We start from the raw sequence: 21,569 nt of genomic DNA on the forward strand, positions 1-21,569 counted from the left end.
GACTTAACAATTGAAAAGATTTCTTCCATGCCTTAGAAGCGTGACTTGATCCGTACTTTTCTACACAGCATGCTGGCATCAAAGATCTCGTTTCTCATATCGAATCCCTACTCTTCCACACTTTAGGAAACGTAAACATTAAGGACGTGCCATTAGCACAGCCTGCACTAAAAGGAGGCTGGAGATTACGGATGGCAACACAGAGGGCAACACCAATGTCACCTTAAAAACTTGCCATGACCAGGAGTCAAACCGGGGTTGCTGCGGCCACAACGCAGAGTACTAACCACTATACGATCACGGCGAGCTATGGGACAGCCGTTGTAACACCTGTGTGGTATGTTTCTCCCTGTGATATGCCCCTTTCTGTTCAGTGAGAACACGCTGTTGTTTTTCTCCTCCTACCAGCACAACGCTTTTCCCAAGAAACAATGGAAATGCAAACAATTGATGACTGCTGCAATTTTAAAAAGAGAGAGGACGTAGTCGGCAGGATTCAAACCTGCGCAGGGAGACCCCAATGGATTTCAAGTCCATCGCCTTAACCACTCGGCCACGACTACAAGACGGTCTAACCTGCCATGTCTTCATGACTAGTACACGTATTGTGCATCCAGATGAAACTTTCACCAAGTGATAGCTCAACGGCAAAAGCTGTGGCTCCACAAAATGAGCCTTACACGCCCAAACAGGGACTTGAACCCTGGACCCTCAGATTAAAAGTCTGATGCTCTACCGACTGAGCTATCCGGGCTCTACAACAGTAATTTACAAGTAGGCAAGGTTTACAGTTGTGGTCGGCGCAGACCTTTACAGAACTCTCAAGTTTACCGTGAGATGGGGTTTTAAGCTTATGGTTGGTGTTGATGTTGCTAAAACACGACAGGTTACATTAAGCTTGGGTTTATGGTTGTTGTAGATGTAGACATTAGTACAACACAATAGTTTGAACTCCATGTCATGTAGGAGACATTAAATAGATCAATGATAACTGCAGAAGGTCTTTCTGCTGTTGTGGCAATGAATGGACACTCAACAATTGAAAAGATTCCTTCTATGCCTTAGAAGCATGACTTGATCAGTACTTATCTACACAGCATACTGGCATCAAAAATCCTGTTTCTCATATCGAATCCTTAGTTTTTCACACTTTAGGAAACGTAAACATTCAGGACGTGCCATTAGCACAGCCTGCACTAAAAGGTGGCTGGAGATTACGAATGGTAACACAGAGTGCAACTCCAATGTCACCTTGAAAAATCTACAATGACCCGGATTTGAACCGGGGTTGCTGCAGCCACAACGCAGAGTACTAACCACTATACGATCACGGCGAGCTACGGGACAGCCATTGTGGACCTTGTGTGGTATGTTCCTCCCTGTGATATGCCCCCTTTCTGTTCAGATAGAACGCTGTTGTTTTTCTCCTCCTACAAGAACAACGCTTTTCCCAAGAAACAATGGAAATGCAAACAATTGATAACTGCTGCAATTTTAAAATGGGAGATGACGTAGTCGGCAGGATTCGAACATGCACGGGGAGACCCCAATAGATTTCTAGTCCATCGCCTTAACCACTCGGCCATGACTACAAGACTGACTGAACTGCCATGTCTTTATGTGTAGTACATGTATTGTGCATCCAGTTGAAACTTTAATCAAGCGATAGCTCAACGGCAAAAGCTGTGGCTCCACAAAATGAGCCTTACACGCCCGAACAGGGACTTAAACTCTGGACCCTCAGATTAAAAGTCTGATGTTCTACCGAATGAGCTTTCCAGGCTCCACAACAGTAATTTTCAAGTAGGCAATTTTTAGGGTTGTGGTTGGCGCAGACCTTCACAGTACACTAAAGTTTACCGTGAGATGAGGTTTAAGCTTATGGTTGGTGTAGATGTTGCTAAAACACGACAGGTTACTTTGAGGTTGGGTTTATGGTTGTTGTAGGTGTAGACATCAGTACAACACAATAGTTTGGACTCCATGTCATGTAGGAGACATTAAAGAGATCAATGATAACTGCAGAAGGTCTTTCTGCTGTTGTGGCAATGAATGGACACTCAACAATTGAAAAGATTCCTTCCATGCCTTAGAAGCATGACTTGATCAGTACTTATCTACACAGCATGCTGCCATCAAAGATCCTATTTCTCTTATATCGAATCTCTAGTCCTCCACACTTTAGGAAACGTAAACATTCAGGACGTGCCATTAGCACAGCCTGCACTAAAAGGAGGCTGGAGATTATGGATGGCAACACAGAGTGCAACACCAATGTCGCCTTGAAAAACATGCCATGACACGTATTTGAAGCAGGGTTGCTGCAGCCACAATGCAGAACACTTACCACTATACGATCACAGCGAGCTACAAGACAGCCGCTGTGGCTCTTGTGTGGTATGTTCCTCCATGTGATATGCCCCTTTCTCTTCAGTGAGAACACACTGTTGTTTTTCTCCTCCTACCAGCACAACGCTTTTCCCAAGAAACAATGGAAATGCAAACAATTGATGACTGCTGCAATTTTAAAAAGGAACAGGATGTGGGTATAGCTGGCAGGACTTGAACCTGCGGGAGAATACCCCAACAGATATCTAGTCGATCGCCTTAACCACTCAGCCATGACTACAAGACTGCCTGTTCTCCCATGTCCTCATGCCTAGTACACGTGTTGTGCATTCAGATGAAACTTTCAGCAAGCGATGGCTCAACGGCAAAAGCTGTGGCTCCACAAAGAGTCTCTCATGCCCGAACACGAACTTGAACCCTGGACCCTCTACCGACTCCGCTAAAGCTGGGGAACAATAGTCTGTTTTGGAAGGGGAAGAAAAAAGCACAAGAAAAATAAGAAAATTTGAGAAATTGAGAAAGAAAGAAGCGAAATTAAGGTTATATTTTGTATTTTTTGCCCACCAGAAACTACTCAATGCATATATAACAGTACTGGTTCAAGAAATATGTCCATAAATAACACTTTGGGTAGATCACAAGGTTCAATCCCCGACTGGAGCAGGTATCTAACCAGGTTTAGTAATGGGTCGATCATGAACATTTCTTTCATTTTAAACGAATCTTCAATATGATTTGGGAACTACAAGTCCTCTCAGGGTTGTTGTTAATTTGCGCGTGCGTACATTTGTGCAGGTGGTATCGTTATTTCAAGTCTTCATCACATTTCGTGTCGTTCATCGCGGAAAGGCAGAAACCAATCATATGCGTTTAGAGCCGAAAAAGATTTGATCCGTTCACCTCTCGAGTCCTCTATCGGGTCTGAGTCACTCGTTCATTACGGGCCAATCATACACGTTTAGAGCAGGAAAAATATTTGATCCGTTCATCTCTCGAGTCCTCTATCGGGTCTGAGTCATTCGTTCCTCACGGGCCAATAATACGCGTTTAGAGCCGAAAAAAAGAATCGATCCGTTCATCTCTTGAGTCCTCTATCGGGTTTGAGTGATTCGTTCCTCACGGGCCAATCATACACGTTTAGAGCTGCAAAAAGAATTGATCCGTTCATCTCTTGAGTCCTCTATCGGGTCTGAGTCACTCGTTCATCATGGGCCAATCATACGCATTTAGAGCCGGAAAAAGAATTGATCCGTTCACCTCATGAGTCAGGTCTGAATTTGGAGAAAAGCTCAGCCACTGCACTTGACACCACCAACACTGGTTTGAAGTGCAGCTCAGGTTAAATACTCTCACTCCTCTCTAGAAAGATCCAATGATTGCTACCAGGTGGACACAGTTACCTGCAGGGAGAGAGAGAGGAAAAACACAATGCTCATTGTCCACCAAAAGATATGTCTCAGGACGCAAGCCCTGGGAGAACCGCTATCACCCTCCTGGAGCATATACAGGCAAGAAATCCATTAATTAGTTGTTATGGAAGTTATTCATTAAGCTTTTAATGTACTACACAAAATGGTAATCTAAATGTTTATTTTATAATTAGTTTTATTTAATATATGTTTTTTTATTGTTTTATTTTTTTAAGGTGAATTGCTGGGAATGGAGCACCTTTACAGCCAGACCGGCAAAACCCTGACTCCGGTGCTCCAGAACCCAGAGGAGGAAGACAGGCTGGTGGAGGAAGTTGATGACGAGGATCTACAAGATGACGGGTTTGAGGAGGTGATCATGAAGGACATCACAGTTCCAGTGCTGTTTGAGGATGACCCCTGCCGTGATCTCAGAAACAGCCCCTCATCTTCGCCTCTGCCTCAGTCCCCAGCATCACTGGCTGAGCCGTCCACATCAGCTGGTGGAGAAGGACAGCTTCCTAGCCCAGCCCCCTCAGTGCCGTCACAGCCATCCAAGTCTGGAGACAGTCTCTCTGTTGAGGCTCAGGTAAGATTATTAAGAACTTAATTTGATTTAGTCTTTTTTTATTCCACATATACTAAATTTATTCTGTATTTACCAGGGAGTAGTCATTGGACCTGATGGCATTGCTGGGTGGGACAAGGTGCAGGATCAGGCTGCTTATTTGGTAGGTCTTCGTGAGGCTCCTTACCTCACTGACCTGCAGGTGACAGAGGCCATTCAGCTGTGGACAGCTCTCCTGGATGTTGATAAACAGCGCATCAACTACCAGCCTCGACATTAGCCTCAGCTGACACATGGGCGCTTTAAGGCACCGAAGCGCTCCAGAGTCACTCCAGGTGTGGAGAGCGTCAAGCGCTGTCTGATTGGACATCCTGGGGGTCCAGCACAGTGGCCTACCACCAGCCGCTTGGTTGAGGCCATTTGTACAAAGCTGTGTGCCGTACACAAGTCCACTTCCAAGAAGGCTGATGTTCGCACGCCCAGGTGGTCTAAAATACTGACCGATTACCACCACATCCGGGATCTGGTGCTTGGCAGTCGCAGACTGATGGATGAAACAGTGATCCAGCTTTTTGAGCTAAACCAGAAGACGCTTATTCAGTGGTAAGCAAAGCACATTATTTTCTTTAAATTACCTGAATACTTATAAATTAAAATATATGAATAATACATATCATTTATTATCAGGTTTCAACGGAGGCAAAAGGATCAGGAAATGAGTGTACTCACTCAGGGACTGACTCCACTTGATCCAATTGCTGTGGCAGATATGCAGCTTCCTTTGCCGAGGGAAAAATTGGACGAGGCACCATCAACATCAGGCCCCAAACACCAGTTTGTCTTTCCTCCAAATAAAGAAGGACAGGCACCTCTTCTTCGACCTGGTCGAAAGTCTGCTTCTGCAACCACCACAGTTTGCTCCTTCTTGCCGGATGCCACCACGGTGTGCTCCTTTCCACCGGCACCCACGACGGTATGCCCCATCGTGCCAACCCCCACCACAGTCTGCCACATTGCACCGGCCCCTACCATGGTGTGCCCCGTCACACCGACCTTCACCACAGTGCGCCCCATCTCGCCAGCCTCCACCACAGTGTGCCCCATCATACCAGCCTCCACCACAGTGCACCCTATTGGGCCGGCCCCCACCACAGTGCGCCCCATTGTGTCTGCCCCCACCACGGTGTGCTCCTTTCCACCGACCCCCAGCACGGTGTGCCCCATTGCACCACCCCCCATAGCACCAGGTGTTGTGCAGCCCATTTCAGGACCTGGATCATTGTTTGGCACACTTGTTTTTAACCCAGACATGAGTGTGTCAATGGTGATTCCATCATTTGCTGCACCAACATCCAGTGCAGTCCCAGCTTCACCTGCACCTGCTGTTCCTCCACCTGCACCTGCTCCACCTGCACCTGCTGTTCCTCCACCTGCACCTGCTCCACCTGCTGTTCCTGTGTCCCGTTACGTCCAGAGGAACAGGCGCAGACGGGAACAGGAGAAGGAAAGTGGAGTCCACAAAAGGAAGTATGTGCGTGCGGTTACTTTTAATGTTTGCAGCAAATGTGGGCAACCAAAGACTAAGGAGTTTGGCCATAGCCGATTTGGTAATGCCACATTTTGCCTGCAAACTTCAAATGGCAAATCCTTAGAGGACTGGTTGGCACTCCAGCTCCAGAATAAAGGACAAATTGCTATATATATTTTTGTAAATGTTACATGGGTACTCTCTCTCTCTCTCTCTCATTTTATTTAATTTTTGTGTGTTAATATTTAGCATTTTAAAGTGGCACTTATAGGCCCACTCTTATTTTGTCTTGTGTGTACTTATTTAATATTTGTGTGCATTTTAAGTAAAAATATATTTATATTTCTTAAAAAAAATAGCATTTTATACATTGCTTAAATGTATAAAATATAAGCAATATACATTGCTTATATTTTATACATTACGTGCCCCCACTCTTGCATTTTATTATTTATTTATATTATTGTTTAATATATTGTGCATATAAAAATAAATATATATATATAGAGTATTGTTTTTATATAATGTGTATAATAAATAAATATATTTATATATAGTATTGTTTTAATATATTACACGTGCATAATAAATAAATATATATTGTATTGCTTTTATTTATTGTATATTATATAGTTTATATATAAAGATATGTTTTTATTTAGTTTTTTACATTTTTTTAATTGTTTTGCGATTTTAATATTTGTGTTCATTTTAATAAACCATTTTGCATATTACTTGTTTTTGTGTGCATTCATTTAAAGTTATTACATAAAGAAATAAAACATATATATATATATATATATATATATATATATATATATATATATATATATAGTATAGTATAGTATAGTATATATTTATATATTAATACATAAATATATATATATATATAATATACTTATATATACATAAACATGCATACATATGTTTAATTGAAACATTTTCATTCATTTTTAATTAACATAATATGCTTTTTAAGAACAATATCCACATAATAATAGTAATATCAATATAATTGCCTGTGTTACGTCAGTAAAATTTCAATAAGAGCGCAGCTGATTGGCTCCGCTGAAACCGACACTGATTGGATATTGTGTTACACAGATCGTGTGTTCGAATCCAGCACGCAAAAAAAATGACATTTACAAATGACATGCAATATGCAACCAAAATACCACATTATGCACAGTCACAAAGCCGCGAACACTACTGCAAGCAAAATTTGTCGCATTTTTCCGTTTTTTTCCGGCTTGTTCGCTTGCGAGTGAGCGAGAAGATTGGGCCCCTTCCTATGCTAAGCGAGCGCTCTACCATTTGAGCTAATTCCCCTCAGAAAAATTCAAATTGGTAGTTTTTGGCGTCAAAAAAAAAAAAGATCACATCTGCTCTGTGGTGGCCTCTTTGTTCTGCCCGCCGTTTAGTCATCAAAATACCTGGAATAGCGCGCTTTTCTTTTGAAGGCGCTACCTAGTCCTGCTCTAGTAAACGTGTGAGGAGCCCTGCATGCCTTCCTCCCAGATGGTCACGTTGCTTCTGGCGATGATTCCAATGGCCTAATCGACAGCACTCTATAATGCTATGTATTTAGCGCTTTAATGTCCCACTGCGTGTGAGGAGCCAGGCATGCCGAATGACGAGTAACTCAGAAATCAATGCACATTGGCACTGCCTTGTATTGACATTCTGCTACTTTATGGCAAGGCCGTTTTCTTTCTTTCTTTTTTTTTTTTCTTTTTTTTCTGTTTAGCCCGGGCAGCACCAACCAGAAGACTTGAGGTTCCATGGTGTAATGGTTAGCACTCTGGACTCTGAATCCAGTGATCCGAGTTCAAATCTCGGTGGGACCTTGTTATTTTACCAGCACTAAACAAAAAAAAGCTGGAATAGCATTCTTATCTCTTGAAGGCCGGAAAATGACAGTTACTCTGAGCTTTTTAGCAAACATGGCGGAAAGTGGCCGGTTAGCTCAGCTGGTTAGAGCGTGGTGCTAATAACGCCAAGGTCGCGGGTTCGATCCCCGTACTGGCCAAACTTTTACCCTTTAAGGCCTCAGAGGCATTTCAGGATTCTGCTTAGTCTCACAGACATGTATGCTGCAGGATACTAGTGAAAGGGCAGACGAAATAGCTCTGTTGGGAGAGCATTAGACTTAAGGTTTAAAGGTCCCTGGTCCGATCCTGGGTTTCAGCAAAACAGTGCTGTTGTTTTATTTTGTGCACAAGGGTCAGGTGACTGAAAGTCACCCAAAAAGCCTAGCTGCTTCACCCTTAAGTCCACCTGCTTCCACTTGACCAAAACGCTATCTTCCTCCCAGATAGTCACATTGCTTCTGGCGATGATTCCAATGGCCGGATCGACAGCACTCTATAATGCTATGTATTTAGCGCTTTGATGTCCCACTGCGGACACGCTGCTGAATAAAAGAAAACTGTGACTTGATAGGGCTTCTGAAGGCTTGCAATGATATGTACTACACGGAAACCGGCAAAGCTGACGTAAGTAGTTTGGCTTTAAACCCTCAAGGTGCCACCAGCTTTGCAAAAAAAGCCAATGTAAAAAGGCATGAAAACAGAGGTGGAGAATGCAGGCATTGTTCCCGCTACCTCTAGCATGCAAAGCGAGCGCTTAACCATTTGAGCTAATTCCCCCTCAGAGCAATCAAAAATTGACAATTTTCGACGTGGTCAAAACAGAAAAAAAAGATCACATTTGCTCTGTGGTGGCCTCTTTGCCCTGCCTGCCGTTTAGTCGTCAAAATACCTGGAATAGTGCGCTTTTCTTTTGAAGGCCCTACCTGGTCCTGCTCCAGTAAACGTGTGAGGAGCCCGGCATGCCGAATGACGAGTTACTCAGAAATCAATGCACATTGGCACTGCCTTGTATTGACATTCTGCTACTTTCTGGCAAGGCCGTTGTCTTTCTTTTTTTTTTTTTTCTTTTTTTCTGTTTAGCCCGGGCAGCACTAACCAGAAGACTTGAGGTTCCATGGTGTAATGGTTAGCACTCTGGACTCTGAATCCAGTGATCCAAGTTCAAATCTCGGTGGGACCTTGTTTTTTTACCAGCACTGCACAAAAAAAGCTGGAATAGCATTCTTATCTCTTGAAGGCCGGAAAATGACAGTTACTCTGAGCTTTTTAGCAAACATGGCGGAAAGTGGCCGGTTGGCTCAGCTGGTTAGAGCGTGGTGCTAATAACGCCAAGGTTGCGGGTTCGATCCCCGTACTGGCCAAACTTTTACCCTTTAAGGCCTCAGAGGCATTTCAGGATTCTGCTTAGTCTCACAGACATGTATGCTGCAGGATACTAGTGAAAGGGCAGACGAAATAGCTCTGTTGGGAGAGCATTAGACTTAAGATTTAAAGGTTCCTGGTCCGATCCTGGGTTTCGGCAAAACAGTGCTGTTGTTTTATTTTGTGCACAAGGGTCAGGTGACTGAAAGTCACCCAAAAAGCCTAGCTGCTTCACCCTTAAGTCCACCTGCTTCCACTTGACCAAAACGCTATCTTCCTCCCAGATAGTCACATTGCTTCTGGCGATGATTCCAATGGCCGGATCGACAGCACTCTATAATGCTATGTATTTAGCGCTTTGATGTCCCACTGCGGACACGCTGCTGAATAAAAGAAAACTGTGACTTGATAGGGCTTCTGAAGGCTTGCAATGATATGTACTACACGGAAACCGGCAAAGCTGACGTAAGTAGTTTGGCTTTAAACCCTCAAGGTGCCACCAGCTTTGCAAAAAAAGCCAATGTAAAAAGGCATGAAAACAGAGGTGGAGAATGCAGGCATTGTTCCCGCTACCTCTAGCATGCAAAGCGAGCGCTTAACCATTTGAGCTAATTCCCCTCAGAGCAATCAAAAATTGACGATTTTCGACGTGGTCAAAATAGAAAAAAAAGATCACATTTGCTCTGTGGTGGCCTCTTTGCCCTGCCTGCCGTTTAGTCGTCAAAATACCTGGAATAGTGCGCTTTTCTTTTGAAGGCCCTACCTGGTCCTGCTCCAGTAAACGTGTGAGGAGCCCGGCATGCCGAATGACGAGTTACTCAGAAATCAATGCACATTGGCACTGCCTTGTATTGACATTCTGCTACTTTCTGGCAAGGCCGTTTTCTTTCTTTTTTTTTTTTTTCTTTTTTTTCTGTTTAGCCCGGGCAGCACCAACCAGAAGACTTGAGGTTCCATGGTGTAATGGTTAGCACTCTGGACTCTGAATCCAGTGTTCCGAGTTCAAATCTCGGTGGGACCTTGTTTTTTTACCAGCACTGCACAAAAAAAGCTGGAATAGCATTCTTATCTCTTGAAGGCCGGAAAATGACAGTTACTCTGAGCTTTTTAGCAAACATGGCGGAAAGTGGCCGTTTGGCTCAGCTGGTTAGAGCGTGGTGCTAATATCGCCAAGGTCGCGGGTTCGATCCCCGTACTGGCCAAACTTTTACCCTTTAAGGCCTAAGAGGCATTTCAGGATTCTGCCTAATCTCACAGACATGTATGCTGCAGGATACTTGTGAAAAGGCAGACGAAATAGCTCTGTTGGGAGAGCATTAGACTTAAGATTTAAAGGTCCCTGGTCCGATCCTGGGTTTCGGCAAAACAGTGCTGCTGTTTTATTTTGTGCACAAGGGTCAGGTGACTGAAAGTCACCCAAAAAGCCTAGCTGCTTCACCCTTAAGTCCACCTGCTTCCACTTGACCAAAACGCTATCTTCCTCCTAGATAGTCACATTGCTTCTGGCGATGATTCCAATGGCCGGATCGACAGCACTCTATAATGCTATGTATTTAGCGCTTTGATGTCCCACTGCGGACACGCTGCTGAATAAAAGAAAACTGTGACTTGATAGGGCTTCTGAAGGCTTGCAATGATATGTACTACACGGAAACCGGCAAAGCTGACGTAAGTAGTTTGGCTTTAAACCCTCAAGGTGCCACCAGCTTTGCAAAAAAAGCCAATGTAAAAAGGCATGAAAACAGAGGTGGAGAATGCAGGCATTGTTCCCGCTACCTCTAGCATGCAAAGCGAGCGCTTAACCATTTGAGCTAATTCCCCCTCAGAGCAATCAAAAATTGACGATTTTCGACGTGGTCAAAACAGAAAAAAAAGATCACATTTGCTCTGTGGTGGCCTCTTTGCCCTGCCTGCCGTTTAGTCGTCAAAATACCTGGAATAGTGCGCTTTTCTTTTGAAGGCCCTACCTGGTCCTGCTCCAGTAAACGTGTGAGGAGCCCGGCATGCCGAATGACGAGTTACTCAGAAATCAATGCAAATTGGCACTGCCTTGTATTGACATTCTGCTACTTTCTGACAAGCCCGTTTTCTTTTTCTTTTTTTTTCTTTTTTTCCTTTTTTTTCTCTTTAGCCCGGGCAACACCAATCAGAAGACTTGAGGTTCCAGGGTGTAATGGTTAGCACTCTGGACTCTGAATCCAGTGATCCGAGTTCAAATCTCAGTGGGATCTTGTTTTTTTACCAGCACTGCACAAAAAAAGCTGGAATAGCATTCTAATCTCTTGAAGGCCGGAAAATGACAGTTACTCTGAGCTTTTTAGCAAACATGGCGGAAAGTGGCCGGTTGGCTCAGCTGGTTAGAGCGTGGTGCTAATAACGCCAAGGTCTCGGGTTCGATCCCCGTACTGGCCAAACTTTTACCCTTTAAGGCCTCAGAGGCATTTCAGGATTCTGCCTAATCTCACAGACATGTATGCTGCAGGATACTTGTGAAAAGGCAGACGAAATAGCTCTGTTGGGAGAGCGTTAGACTTAAGATTTAAAGGTCCCTGGTCCGATCCTGGATTTCAGCAAAACAGTGCTGTTGTTCTTTTTTGTGCACAAGGGTCAGGTGACTGAAAGTCACCCAAAAAGCCTAGCTGCTTCACCCTTAAGTCCACCTGCTTCCACTTGACCAAAATGCTATCTTCCTCCCAGATAGTCACATTGCTTCTGGCGATGATTCCAATGGCCTGATCGACAGCACTCTATAATGCTATGTATTTAGCGCTTTGATGTCCCACTGCGGACACGCTGCTGAATAAAAGAAAACTGACTTGATAGGGCTTCTGAAGGCTTGCAATAATATGTACTACACGGAAACCGGCAAAGCTGACGTAAGTAGTTTCGCTTTAAACCCTCAAGGTGCCACCAGCTTTGCAATAAAAGTCAATGTAAAAAGGCATTAACAACAGAGGTGGAGAATGCAGGCATTGTTCCCGCTACCTCTAGCATGCAAAGCGAGCGCTTAACCATTTGAGCTAATTCCCCTCAGAGCAATCAAAAATTGACGATTTTCGACGTGGTCAAAACAGAAAAAAAAGATCACATTTGCTCTGTGGTGGCCTCTTTGCCCTGCCTGCCATTTAGTCGTCAAAATACCTGGAATAGTGCGCTTTTCTTTTGAAGGCCCTACCTGGTCCTGCTCCAGTAAACGTGTGAGGAGCCCGGCATGCCGAATGACGAGTTACTCAGAAATCAATGCACATTGGCACTGCCTTGTATTGACATTCTGCTACTTTCTGGCAAGCCCGTTTTCTTTTTCTTTTTTTTTCTTTTTTACTTTTTTTTCTCTTTAGCCCGGGCAGCACCTATCAGAAGACTTGAGGTTCCTTTGTGTAATGGTTAGCACTCTGGACTCTGAATCCAGTGATCCGAGTTCAAATCTCGGTGGGACCTTGTTTTTTTTACCAGCACTGCACAAAAAAAGCTGGAATAGCATTCTAATCTCTTGAAGGCCGGAAAATGACAGTTACTCTGAGCTTTTTAGCAAACATAGCGGAAAGTGGCCGGTTAGCTTAGCTGGTTAGAGCGTGGTGCTAATAACGCCAAGGTTGCGGGTTCGATCCCCGTACTGGCCAAACTTTTACCCTTTAAGGCCTCAGAGGCATTTCAGGATTCTGCTTAGTCTCACAGACATGTATTATTCTGCCCTCGTAAAAGAGTTCCCCTTCTTGAACTAGACAGATAGACAACTCCTTCCACTGAGATACTGAACTGAATATGGATTTATTGTGACCACCACTTCAAATGTATGTGGAACAGAGTAAAACTGAAATACAGAGAGAAAACAAACATTACAAAATAAGAATTTGAGAAATATTACTGTACAATCGAGTGAAACGCACATACAATATCACTATAATGATGTGGATGCATGAACTGCTGATCTAAAGCAATCTTACTAAGTAAAGTTTAGCATGAAATATGTCCCCAATATTAATTTGTAATGCACACAAAATCCTTATAAAATATTTTGGTACTTACAGACAAAGCTTCTATTAGGAAATGCAAAATGAATAGACAGATGAAGGTCTGAGAGACCGTGTGGCTGTCAGCATTGACTGAATGTTTCAAAATGGCTGGTGTTTAGGTGAAAGGTCACTTCTTAATATAATGATAAAATTAACAGAACACTACCACCTAGTGGATCAAAAGGGTATTACATTGGAACCAGCACACTCCCCGTCTGGTGTCTGGAAGACGCCATCAATGATATTCATATTATGTTTACTCAGTCTTTGGAGACAACAGTAAAACAACATTCGATATAGGTCGTAAAAACGTCTTGGACACTCCGTCTTTTACCACCTTGACCTCAACCTTTCTTACTCTCCCGTCTCTCCCAGGAAATGTTTCCATCACAATTCCCATGGGCCAGTCATTCCTCTTAGCATGGCTGTCTTTTAACAGCACAACATCTCCCACTTGTAGATTGGAGCTCTCATTTTGCCATTTCCTGCGGTTTTGTAAGGTGGCAAGATATTCTTTCCTCCAACGATTCCAGAATGTATTGGCCAAGCTCTGAACCTGTCTCCACTGACGAACAAAGAGATCCTTCTCGCCAAATTCTCCTGGCGGAGGAAGAACTGCTGAAGACTTCTGAGTCAGTAGAGTTGCTGGGGTAAGAATTAATGGAGCATCTGGATCCGTAGACACAGGCACTAGTGGACGGTTGTTAACTATAGCTGTGACTTCCGCCATAAAGGTGATCAAAACCTCATGGGATAACTTTGATGGTGCGATTCCTTGTAGCATAGATTCAAGGATGCGTCTTGAGACTCCGATCATACGCTCCCAGCTTCCCCCCATGTGGGATGAGTGGGGAGGATTAAATATCCAAATGCAGCTCTTGTTACTCAGATATTCTTGTACCTTCCTGTCATCTGTAATTGCCTCCATCTTTAGCTCCTTGCACGCTCCAACAAAGTTGGTACCGCAGTCTGACCTCAACTGCTTTGCCGGACCTCGAACAGCAAAGAAACGGCGGAGAGCGTTTATAAAGCTGGAGCTATCCATTGATTCTATGACTTCTATATGTAAAGCCCTTGTGCTCATGCATGTGAACAAGACTGCCCAGCGTTTTGAGTTTGCTTGTCCTCCTCTAGTTCGACGTGAGGTGACCATCCAAGGTCCAAAAATATCCACCCCTACAAAGGAGAATGGAGGGTCTATGCTGAGCCTTTCAGGAGGTAAGTCAGACATTCTTTGAGTTAAAAACTTCCCTCGCAGTCTGCGGCACTTTACACACTGAAAAATCACACTACTGATGCGCCTTTTGCCACCTATGATCCAGAAGCCAGCCTCTCTTAAGGCACCCTCAGTAAAGGCCCGTCCCTGATGTTCAACTTGTTTGTGATAATGTTGAATGAGAAGAGATGTGATGTGACACTGTCCGGGGAGAATTATTGGGCACACTTCATCTCTATCAAGGCTCGCTTGCGAGAGGCGGCCACCGACCCTGAGCAGGCCGAGTTCGTCTACATAAGGTGTTAGATTGCAAAGAGGACTTTGTTTTGGAATGCCCCTGCCTCCCTTAAGGCATTTCAGCTCTTCTGAGTAGCATTCTGCTTGTACACTATGGATGAGGATGGACTTCGCTCTTTCAAGGTCTTCTACTGAGCAGGGTTTGTCACATATGTGCCAGCCTCTACAAGTGCTTTTATCGTTATCCTTCTGAAAAGAATGAGTTATGTGCACAAGTCTGGCTATTGCCCGAACCAGTGTATGCCAGCTTGAGAATCTCTCAAAGCGTTTGGGATCTAACTCTCTTCTTGAAGTGTGAGTGGCACAGGAAATAACCTGGGAGCGTACTTCAATGTCCAAATCTGGATGTATCATGGCAAAGGGACCTGTGTGAGACGTTTCCTGTGTTGTATTAAACAAGAATCTGGGACCAGTCAACCACATGCTATGGGAAAGATCAGCTGCTGGAACAGATCTTGTGGCTTGGTCAGCAGGGTTTTGATCGGTTGGGACGTATTTCCACTGCTCAGGGTGCGTGGACCTCTGAATCCTTTGCACTCTGTTGTGCACATACACATGAAACTTCCTGGATCTATTACAGATGTAACCTAAGACAACCTTGCTGTCTGAATAGAATGTCACAACATCCAGCTTGATGTCAATTTCGTCTGCAATAATTTCAGCTATTTCCACAGCCAGAACAGCTGCACACAGTTCAAGTCTAGGGACAGAGATCTCTGGTCGCGGAGCTAGTTTAACCTTGCCAAATATGAATCCAACTTCTACATTACCACTTATACTGGTAATTTTGCTGTATGCGACAGCTGCAATGGCATTTGTGGACGCATCACAGAAGACACACATTTCTCTTCTTTGCGCTTGATGAAGAGAGATGGTGGCATATGTGCGAGGGATTTTGACAAGCTCGAGCTTCTTTAACGAGTCTCTCCAAATCTTCCATTCCTTGAATTTCTCACTTGATAGAGGTGCATCCCAGTCACAAGATTCTGTGGTTAGTGTTCTGAGTAGAAGTCTGCCTTGAATGACAACAGGTGCAGCAAACCCCAATGGGTCGAACAAACTGTTTATCGTTGACAGAACCCCACGTCTGGTGTATGGTCTCATCTGATCTGCAACTTGAAAGATAAACACATCTTCACTCATGTCCCAACTCACTCCAAGACTTCTTTGGACTGATGGGAGTCCAGTATTCAGATCTAGGTTCTTTAACTCCTTTGCAAGATCCTCTGAAGGAAATGCTTTCATAACTTCCACTTTATTAGAAGCAATCTTGTGAAGATGCAGATTAGACTGGGCCAGCATTTCCTGAGTGTCTTTGAGCAGTTTGATGGCTTCCTCTTCTGTGGAGTGCAGCTCTTCTGAGTCCATATATGGCAACTGCTGGAGATGGGCTGTTACCAAAAACATGCACTCGCATGCGATACTCTCGCACCTCACTGTTTAAGTCACTGTTGGCATACCAAAGAAATCGTAGGAAATTACGATGTTCTTTTGCTACCACAAATGAGTGAAACATTTGCTGGATATCAGCCATCACTGCTACTCGTTCTTTCCTGAATCGCAGTAATACCCCCAAAAGGCTATTGTTTGCATTAGGGCCAGTGAGGAGAACATCATTTAGTGACACTCCTTGATGTTGTGCACTGGAGTCGAACACTACTCTTATCTGTCCAGGTTTCTTAGGATGGTACACCCCAAACATGGGCAGATACCAGCACTCTTCATTTTCCTGTAACTGTGGTGCCAACTCTGCATGGCCATTTTCAAAGATTTTGCCCATAAAATCCACAAAGTGCTCCTTTACCTCTGGGTGCTTTCTTAGTTTGCGTGTCAGCAACATAAGACGATTGTTGGCTTGAACCTTATTGTTCGGGAGGCGCTGCCGAGGGCTGCGGAATGGTAGAGGGGCAACCCAGCTATTGGATTCATCCTGATGGAATTGTTCTTCCATAATCTTCAAGAATGCCAAGTCATCCATGGAGGGAGCTGTTTTTTCATCATTCTTTGTGCAGCGAAAAACTGACTCTCCAATGGAACATTCTTCAGATACTGATAAGGTTTTCTGCTTGGGGTTCAATGAAGTTTTTGGCTCATTGTGCAGACTGAAATAGTCCTTCACAAACATGCTGTTTGGACAGGGACTCATGTAGCTGGGGCGTCCATTTGCTAAGATGTGAGTCTTAAAAACATCCACTGTAGCAGGTTTGTGGGCTCCGTTTAGGCAGATATCTCCAACTATCACCCACCCAAGGGCCAGCCTCTGGGCAAATGGATCATGTAGTGGTCCATTACATTGTTCCTCCACTTTATGTACCTGAATGAGATCTCTCCCGAGCAGAAGCAGAATTTTGGCCTTTGTATCTAGACTTGGAATTTTAGAGGCTACCGATCTTAAATGACTATGGTATTGTGCTGCCTCTGGAGTAGGAATCTCTGATCTGTTGTTTGGGATGAGATTACATTCTATCAGTGATGGAAGAGCAAGAGATGTCTTTCCATCGAAGGATTCTATTATAAATCCATCAGCTCTTCGTCCTTCAGTCTTTGCAATGCCCGCACATGTTCTGAGCATGTAAGGTGCTGTGTTGTCTTCAACTTTAAACATCTCAAAAAAGGCTGATCTCGCCAGAGACCTATTACTCTGATCATCTATGACTGCGTAAACCTTCCTTTTGTTATGAGGCTCACCTTCTGGATATACATTTACCAAGCAGATCTTTGAACATGACTTTCTGCTATTTGGATCCCCACATACTTTTGTACAGGAAGATGTTGCAACTGGGGAAAGAAATTCTTCCTGCTCCCCGCCATAATCTGCTGAAGGTTCTGTATCCTTTTTTTCTAACCAGGGGGCTGGACCATTGTGTAGAGCGGCTATGTGCTTGTCACTGTTGCATTCAGAGCACTGGATTACTGCCTTACAATCCTTTGCCTGGTGGGTAGTCGAGGAACAGCATTTGAAGCAAATGGAGTTCTCTCTGAGGAAAGCTTTCCTGTCCAGCAAGGTCTTCTCCCTGAAACCTCTACACTTTCTGAGGGGATGTGGCTTTTTATGAATAGGACATTGTCTGTTGAGGTTATCATTTGTCCTATTAAATTTATTTCTTTGAATGGCATTGTCAATTTCTGTTTTGTGGACAGTAACAGGAGCTCTGATTGCCTTTGGATATTTTTCACATCTGGATAATGACACATTTTGTGTAGTCAGTTTAAAGCTGTGATCATTTCTCATGCGGGCCTCACCACAAATGAAATCACAAAAGAATGAAAAAGGAGGAAAACTAACTCCATACTCCTGTTTGTAACGAGTTCCTTGCAACATCCATTTTTCTTGCAAATTAAATGGCAGTTTCTCTAGGATGGAGCTGATGCCTCTTGAAGTATCCAAGAAGGTCAGGCCTGGCAGATAACCTTCAGCTTTGGCTATCTTTAATTCAAGGAGTAGGTCTCCCAGCTCTCTGAGACGTTGATGATCCTTGTTTGACAGCTTAGGGAAACATTCAAGTTTGTTAAAGAGCGCTGCCTCCATAGCTTCGGCTGAACCATAGCAATCCTCTAGCCGTTTCCAGACCATGCTGAGCCCAACGTCAGGATAACTAATATGAACTGACCTAATGCGTTTTGCATGTTCAGTTGATTCTGGACCCAGCCACTGAACAAGTAGGTCTAGTTCCTCACTAGGTTTAAGATCAAGTCCTTCAATAGCATTGCAAAAGCTGGACTTCCATGCCCAATAGTTCTCTGGCTTGTCATTAAATCTTGAAAGCCCACCTGTCAGAAGATCACGTCGAGCTAGAAACTTTGCAAGCTCAAACACTTCTGAGCGAGCATTATAGTGCTCATTGCAATGTGAGTGTGGGGGGCTTGTGAGTGAAGCGTTGTGTCTTGGAGGTAGTGCATCCGGCACTGCTGATTTAAACAATGATGTGTTTGCACCTTCTCTTTTGATCGCTCCAGCCTGAGTGGTAGGGATAAGAGGGGTAGCAGCATTAGTGACAATTTTAATTGCTGACTGTCTTGCTGGCAGACTTTGAAATGAATTATCTTGCTCGATAGGTTGAGGCTGTTGAACATCAACCAGATTAGAAGCTACTGGCTTCTGTTCAGTGGTTTCTGCAAACTCTGGCATGTAACTTTCTTTATATTTTTGCTGGTCTTCAACATATTCTTTAGTTCTTTGCAGAGAATTGTGTGAAGAATGTGGGTCTTGATTATCAGAGAGTTGATCTGTACCCCTTATATCTGCTGCAGCCTCAAACACTGATGCCTCAGCTGCAGCCGCTTCTGCCTCTCTTTCTTGTTGTAGTGCATTTAGTGTAGCCTCCAGACGAGCCTCCTCCACTTTAAGCTGAGCTTGTACTTGAGCTTGCTTTACTTTCACTTCTATCTCTTTTTGTGCATATGTGGCTCTAGTTAGTGCAGCTTCTGCCTTTGCACGGGCCTCCAATGCTGCTGCACTTGCTGCAGACTTGCTTGAGTGTCTTGATGATCGAGTACATGCCGATCTTGTTCTTAGACTATGTTTCTCAGATGAAGACATTCTGAAATGAATGCTGAACTTGATCTTCTATTCATTAATGTGTCGATCAGTATTTGTCTTTTTACTATTCTGCCCTCGTAAAAGAGTTCCCCTTCTTGAACTAGACAGATAGACAACTCCTTCCACTGAGATACTGAACTGAATATGGATTTATTGTGACCACCACTTCAAATGTATGTGGAACAGAGTAAAACTGAAATACAGAGAGAAAACAAACATTACAAAATAAGAATTTGAGAAATATTACTGTACAATCGAGTGAAACGCACATACAATATCACTATAATGATGTGGATGCATGAACTGCTGATCTAAAGCAATCTTACTAAGTAAAGTTTAGCATGAAATATGTCCCCAATATTAATTTGTGATGCACACAAAATCCTTATAAAATATTTTGGTACTTACAAACAAAGCTTCTATTAGGAAATGCAAAATGAATAGACAGATGAAGGTCTGAGAGACCGTGTGGCTGTCAGCATTGACTGAATGTTTCAAAATGGCTGGTGTTTAGGTGAAAGTTCACTTCTTAATATAATGATAAAATTAACAGAACACTACCACCTAGTGGATCAAAAGGGTATTACATTGGAACCAGCACATGTATGCTGCAGGATACAAGTGAAAGGGCACACGAAATAGCTCTGTTGGGAGAGCATTAGACTTAAGATTTAAAGGTCCCTGGTCCGATCCTGGGTTTCGGCAAAACAGTGCTGCTGTTTTATTTTGTGCACAAGGGTCAGGTGACTGAAAGTCACCCAAAAAGCCTAGCTGCTTCACCCTTAAGTCCACCTCCTTCCACTTGACCAAAACGCTATCTTCCTCCCAGATAGTCACATTGCTTCTGGCGATGATTCCAATGGCCGGATCGACAGCACTCTATAATGCTATGTATTTAGCGCTTTGATGTCCCACTGCAGACACGCTGCTGAATAAATGAAAACTATTATTTGAAAGGGCTTCTGAAGGTTTGCAATGATATGTACTACACGGAAACCGGCAAAGCTGATGTAAGTAGTTTGGCTTTAAATCCTCAAGGTGCCACCAGCTTTGCAAAAAAAGCCAATGTAAAAAGGCATGAAAACAGAGGTGGAGAATGCAGGCATTGTTCCCGCTACCTCTAGCATGCAAAGCGAGCGCTTAACCATTTGAGCCAATTCCCCTCAGAGCAATCAAAAATTGGCAATTTTCGACGTGGTCAAAATAGAAAAAAAAGATCAAATTTGCTCTGTGGTGGCCTCTTTGCCCTGCCTGCCGTTTAGTCATCAAATTGCCTGGAATAGTGCGCTTTTCTTTTGAAGGCCCTACCTGGTCCTGCTCCAGTAAACGTGTGAGGAGCCCTGCATGCCGAATGACGAGTTACTCAGAAATCAATGCACATTGCCACGCCTTGTATTGACATTCTGCTACTTTCTGGCAAGGCCGTTTTATTATTATTTTTTTTACATTTTTTTTCTTTAGCCCGGGCAGCACCAACTGGAAGACTTTTATTAAGCTTGGCAGTAAGTGGCCGGTTAGCTCATACTGCCACCTGTAAGTCGTGGTTATTCTTGGTTACACCGGCCAATCACTTTGTGAGCTGGAACCAAGATTCACCCTATTCTTGGTTAAGGCAGCCAATCGTGTTCCGAGTTACAATGAACGCTATGGCCAATCACAGCCCTTATACCATCCATGATTTGTACTGTAATAAAAGATTTCGATCCGGATCAATTCGGATACCAATTGCAAAGCAAGTATTTTTTTAACAAGGTGGTTTAAATTAATAACCATTACAGTAACGTTAATTACTACAACATAATTATTATATGATTGTTATAATATAAAAACAATTATTTGTATTGGTCATATAAGGGTCATATATTAACTGAACTTCTAATGTTGTGGGTGAGTGCTGTGCATACTAATTAGCATTTTTGCAGAAGTAGATAGATGCGGGTCCAAAATAAATTCAGCTCTGCAGAAACTTCCTGTCTGAAGAGAGGTGTTAAAACTGAACACAGAACACAGAAAGATGTATACTTTGTTGTTGGGCAGAGAATTCATAGAAAAAGAGGAAGTATGTCGAAGGGGCGGCCAATGGAGGACAAGTGACGTTACACCAAAACTCCACCTGTTAAGATTGGTGGTGTATATATGCTGAAGTCAGGAAATGTATGTTAGTTGCGAACCTCTTGAATGTAATTCTTGTATTGCATTGGGGTAATGTAACCCAGAGCTCTGTCATCGAATTATTTATTTGTATCTAATAAATTACTAATATTTTTGACATTGAAGAAAAACCTCTCCAGACCTTTTCTTATTGAACACGCATGGAATAGAGATAGATATTCCAACAATTTGGTCACCTCCTATGTGGAAAAGGGGGAGAGGAAGTTATTGATCTGTCGTATTGCATTGACATCATCGGCGCCGA

At 43.5% G+C, this 21,569-nt stretch overlaps 2 protein-coding genes and 12 non-coding genes across 14 annotated transcripts; 10 read left to right on the forward strand and 4 right to left on the reverse strand.

Annotated features, from left to right (window-relative positions):
- Positions 1 to 481: 481 nt before the first annotated feature.
- Positions 482 to 563, reverse strand: trnas-uga (transfer RNA serine (anticodon UGA)). Its single transcript has one exon. It is a non-coding gene; the product is annotated as a tRNA-Ser (tRNA).
- Positions 564 to 681: 118 nt separating this feature from the next.
- On the reverse strand, positions 682 to 754 carry trnak-uuu (transfer RNA lysine (anticodon UUU)). Its single transcript has one exon. It is a non-coding gene; the product is annotated as a tRNA-Lys (tRNA).
- A 756-nt stretch (positions 755 to 1,510) lies between these two features.
- Positions 1,511 to 1,592, reverse strand: trnas-aga (transfer RNA serine (anticodon AGA)). The gene has a single exon. It is a non-coding gene; the product is annotated as a tRNA-Ser (tRNA).
- Positions 1,593 to 3,989: 2,397 nt separating this feature from the next.
- LOC110439498 (uncharacterized) lies at positions 3,990 to 8,833 on the forward strand. Its single transcript, XM_068220617.2, has 5 exons — positions 3,990 to 4,347; positions 4,424 to 4,528; positions 4,634 to 4,929; positions 5,014 to 5,853; positions 8,806 to 8,833. The coding sequence occupies exons 1-5, from the start codon at positions 4,009 to 4,011 to the stop codon at positions 8,831 to 8,833; spliced, it is 1,608 nt and encodes a 535-aa protein (XP_068076718.2). The 5' UTR covers positions 3,990 to 4,008.
- On the forward strand, positions 7,630 to 7,701 carry trnaq-cug (transfer RNA glutamine (anticodon CUG)). The gene has a single exon. It is a non-coding gene; the product is annotated as a tRNA-Gln (tRNA).
- trnai-aau (transfer RNA isoleucine (anticodon AAU)) lies at positions 7,810 to 7,883 on the forward strand. Its single transcript has one exon. It is a non-coding gene; the product is annotated as a tRNA-Ile (tRNA).
- Positions 8,834 to 8,905, forward strand: trnaq-cug (transfer RNA glutamine (anticodon CUG)). The gene has a single exon. It is a non-coding gene; the product is annotated as a tRNA-Gln (tRNA).
- A 107-nt stretch (positions 8,906 to 9,012) lies between these two features.
- On the forward strand, positions 9,013 to 9,086 carry trnai-aau (transfer RNA isoleucine (anticodon AAU)). The gene has a single exon. It is a non-coding gene; the product is annotated as a tRNA-Ile (tRNA).
- A 950-nt stretch (positions 9,087 to 10,036) lies between these two features.
- trnaq-cug (transfer RNA glutamine (anticodon CUG)) lies at positions 10,037 to 10,108 on the forward strand. The gene has a single exon. It is a non-coding gene; the product is annotated as a tRNA-Gln (tRNA).
- Positions 10,109 to 10,215: 107 nt separating this feature from the next.
- trnai-aau (transfer RNA isoleucine (anticodon AAU)) lies at positions 10,216 to 10,289 on the forward strand. Its single transcript has one exon. It is a non-coding gene; the product is annotated as a tRNA-Ile (tRNA).
- Positions 10,290 to 11,425: 1,136 nt separating this feature from the next.
- On the forward strand, positions 11,426 to 11,499 carry trnai-aau (transfer RNA isoleucine (anticodon AAU)). Its single transcript has one exon. It is a non-coding gene; the product is annotated as a tRNA-Ile (tRNA).
- A 954-nt stretch (positions 11,500 to 12,453) lies between these two features.
- trnaq-cug (transfer RNA glutamine (anticodon CUG)) lies at positions 12,454 to 12,525 on the forward strand. Its single transcript has one exon. It is a non-coding gene; the product is annotated as a tRNA-Gln (tRNA).
- Positions 12,526 to 12,633: 108 nt separating this feature from the next.
- On the forward strand, positions 12,634 to 12,707 carry trnai-aau (transfer RNA isoleucine (anticodon AAU)). The gene has a single exon. It is a non-coding gene; the product is annotated as a tRNA-Ile (tRNA).
- Positions 12,708 to 12,838: 131 nt separating this feature from the next.
- Positions 12,839 to 16,085, reverse strand: LOC137490966 (uncharacterized). The gene has a single exon (XM_068219983.2). It carries the CDS (start codon positions 16,018 to 16,020, stop codon positions 13,357 to 13,359), a length of 2,664 nt encoding a protein of 887 aa, XP_068076084.1. The 5' UTR covers positions 16,021 to 16,085; the 3' UTR covers positions 12,839 to 13,356.
- Positions 16,086 to 21,569: the final 5,484 nt, after the last annotated feature.

This window comes from Danio rerio, chromosome 4, assembly GCF_049306965.1.
Source record: "Danio rerio strain Tuebingen ecotype United States chromosome 4, GRCz12tu, whole genome shotgun sequence".
Classification (NCBI taxonomy): domain Eukaryota; kingdom Metazoa; phylum Chordata; class Actinopteri; order Cypriniformes; family Danionidae; genus Danio; species Danio rerio.

Coding starts and splice junctions, on each gene's coding strand:
- LOC110439498 (XM_068220617.2), top strand. CDS start 4,009: ATGGAGCACCTTTACAGCCAGACCGGCAAAACCCTGACTCCGGTGCTC. Junction 4,348..4,423: donor GTCTCTCTGTTGAGGCTCAG/GTAAGATTATTA, acceptor TGTATTTACCAG/GGAGTAGTCATTGGACCTGA. Junction 4,529..4,633: donor CTTACCTCACTGACCTGCAG/GTGACAGAGGCC, acceptor GGGCGCTTTAAG/GCACCGAAGCGCTCCAGAGT.
- LOC137490966 (XM_068219983.2), bottom strand. CDS start 16,020: ATGTTTTTGGTAACAGCCCATCTCCAGCAGTTGCCATATATGGACTCA.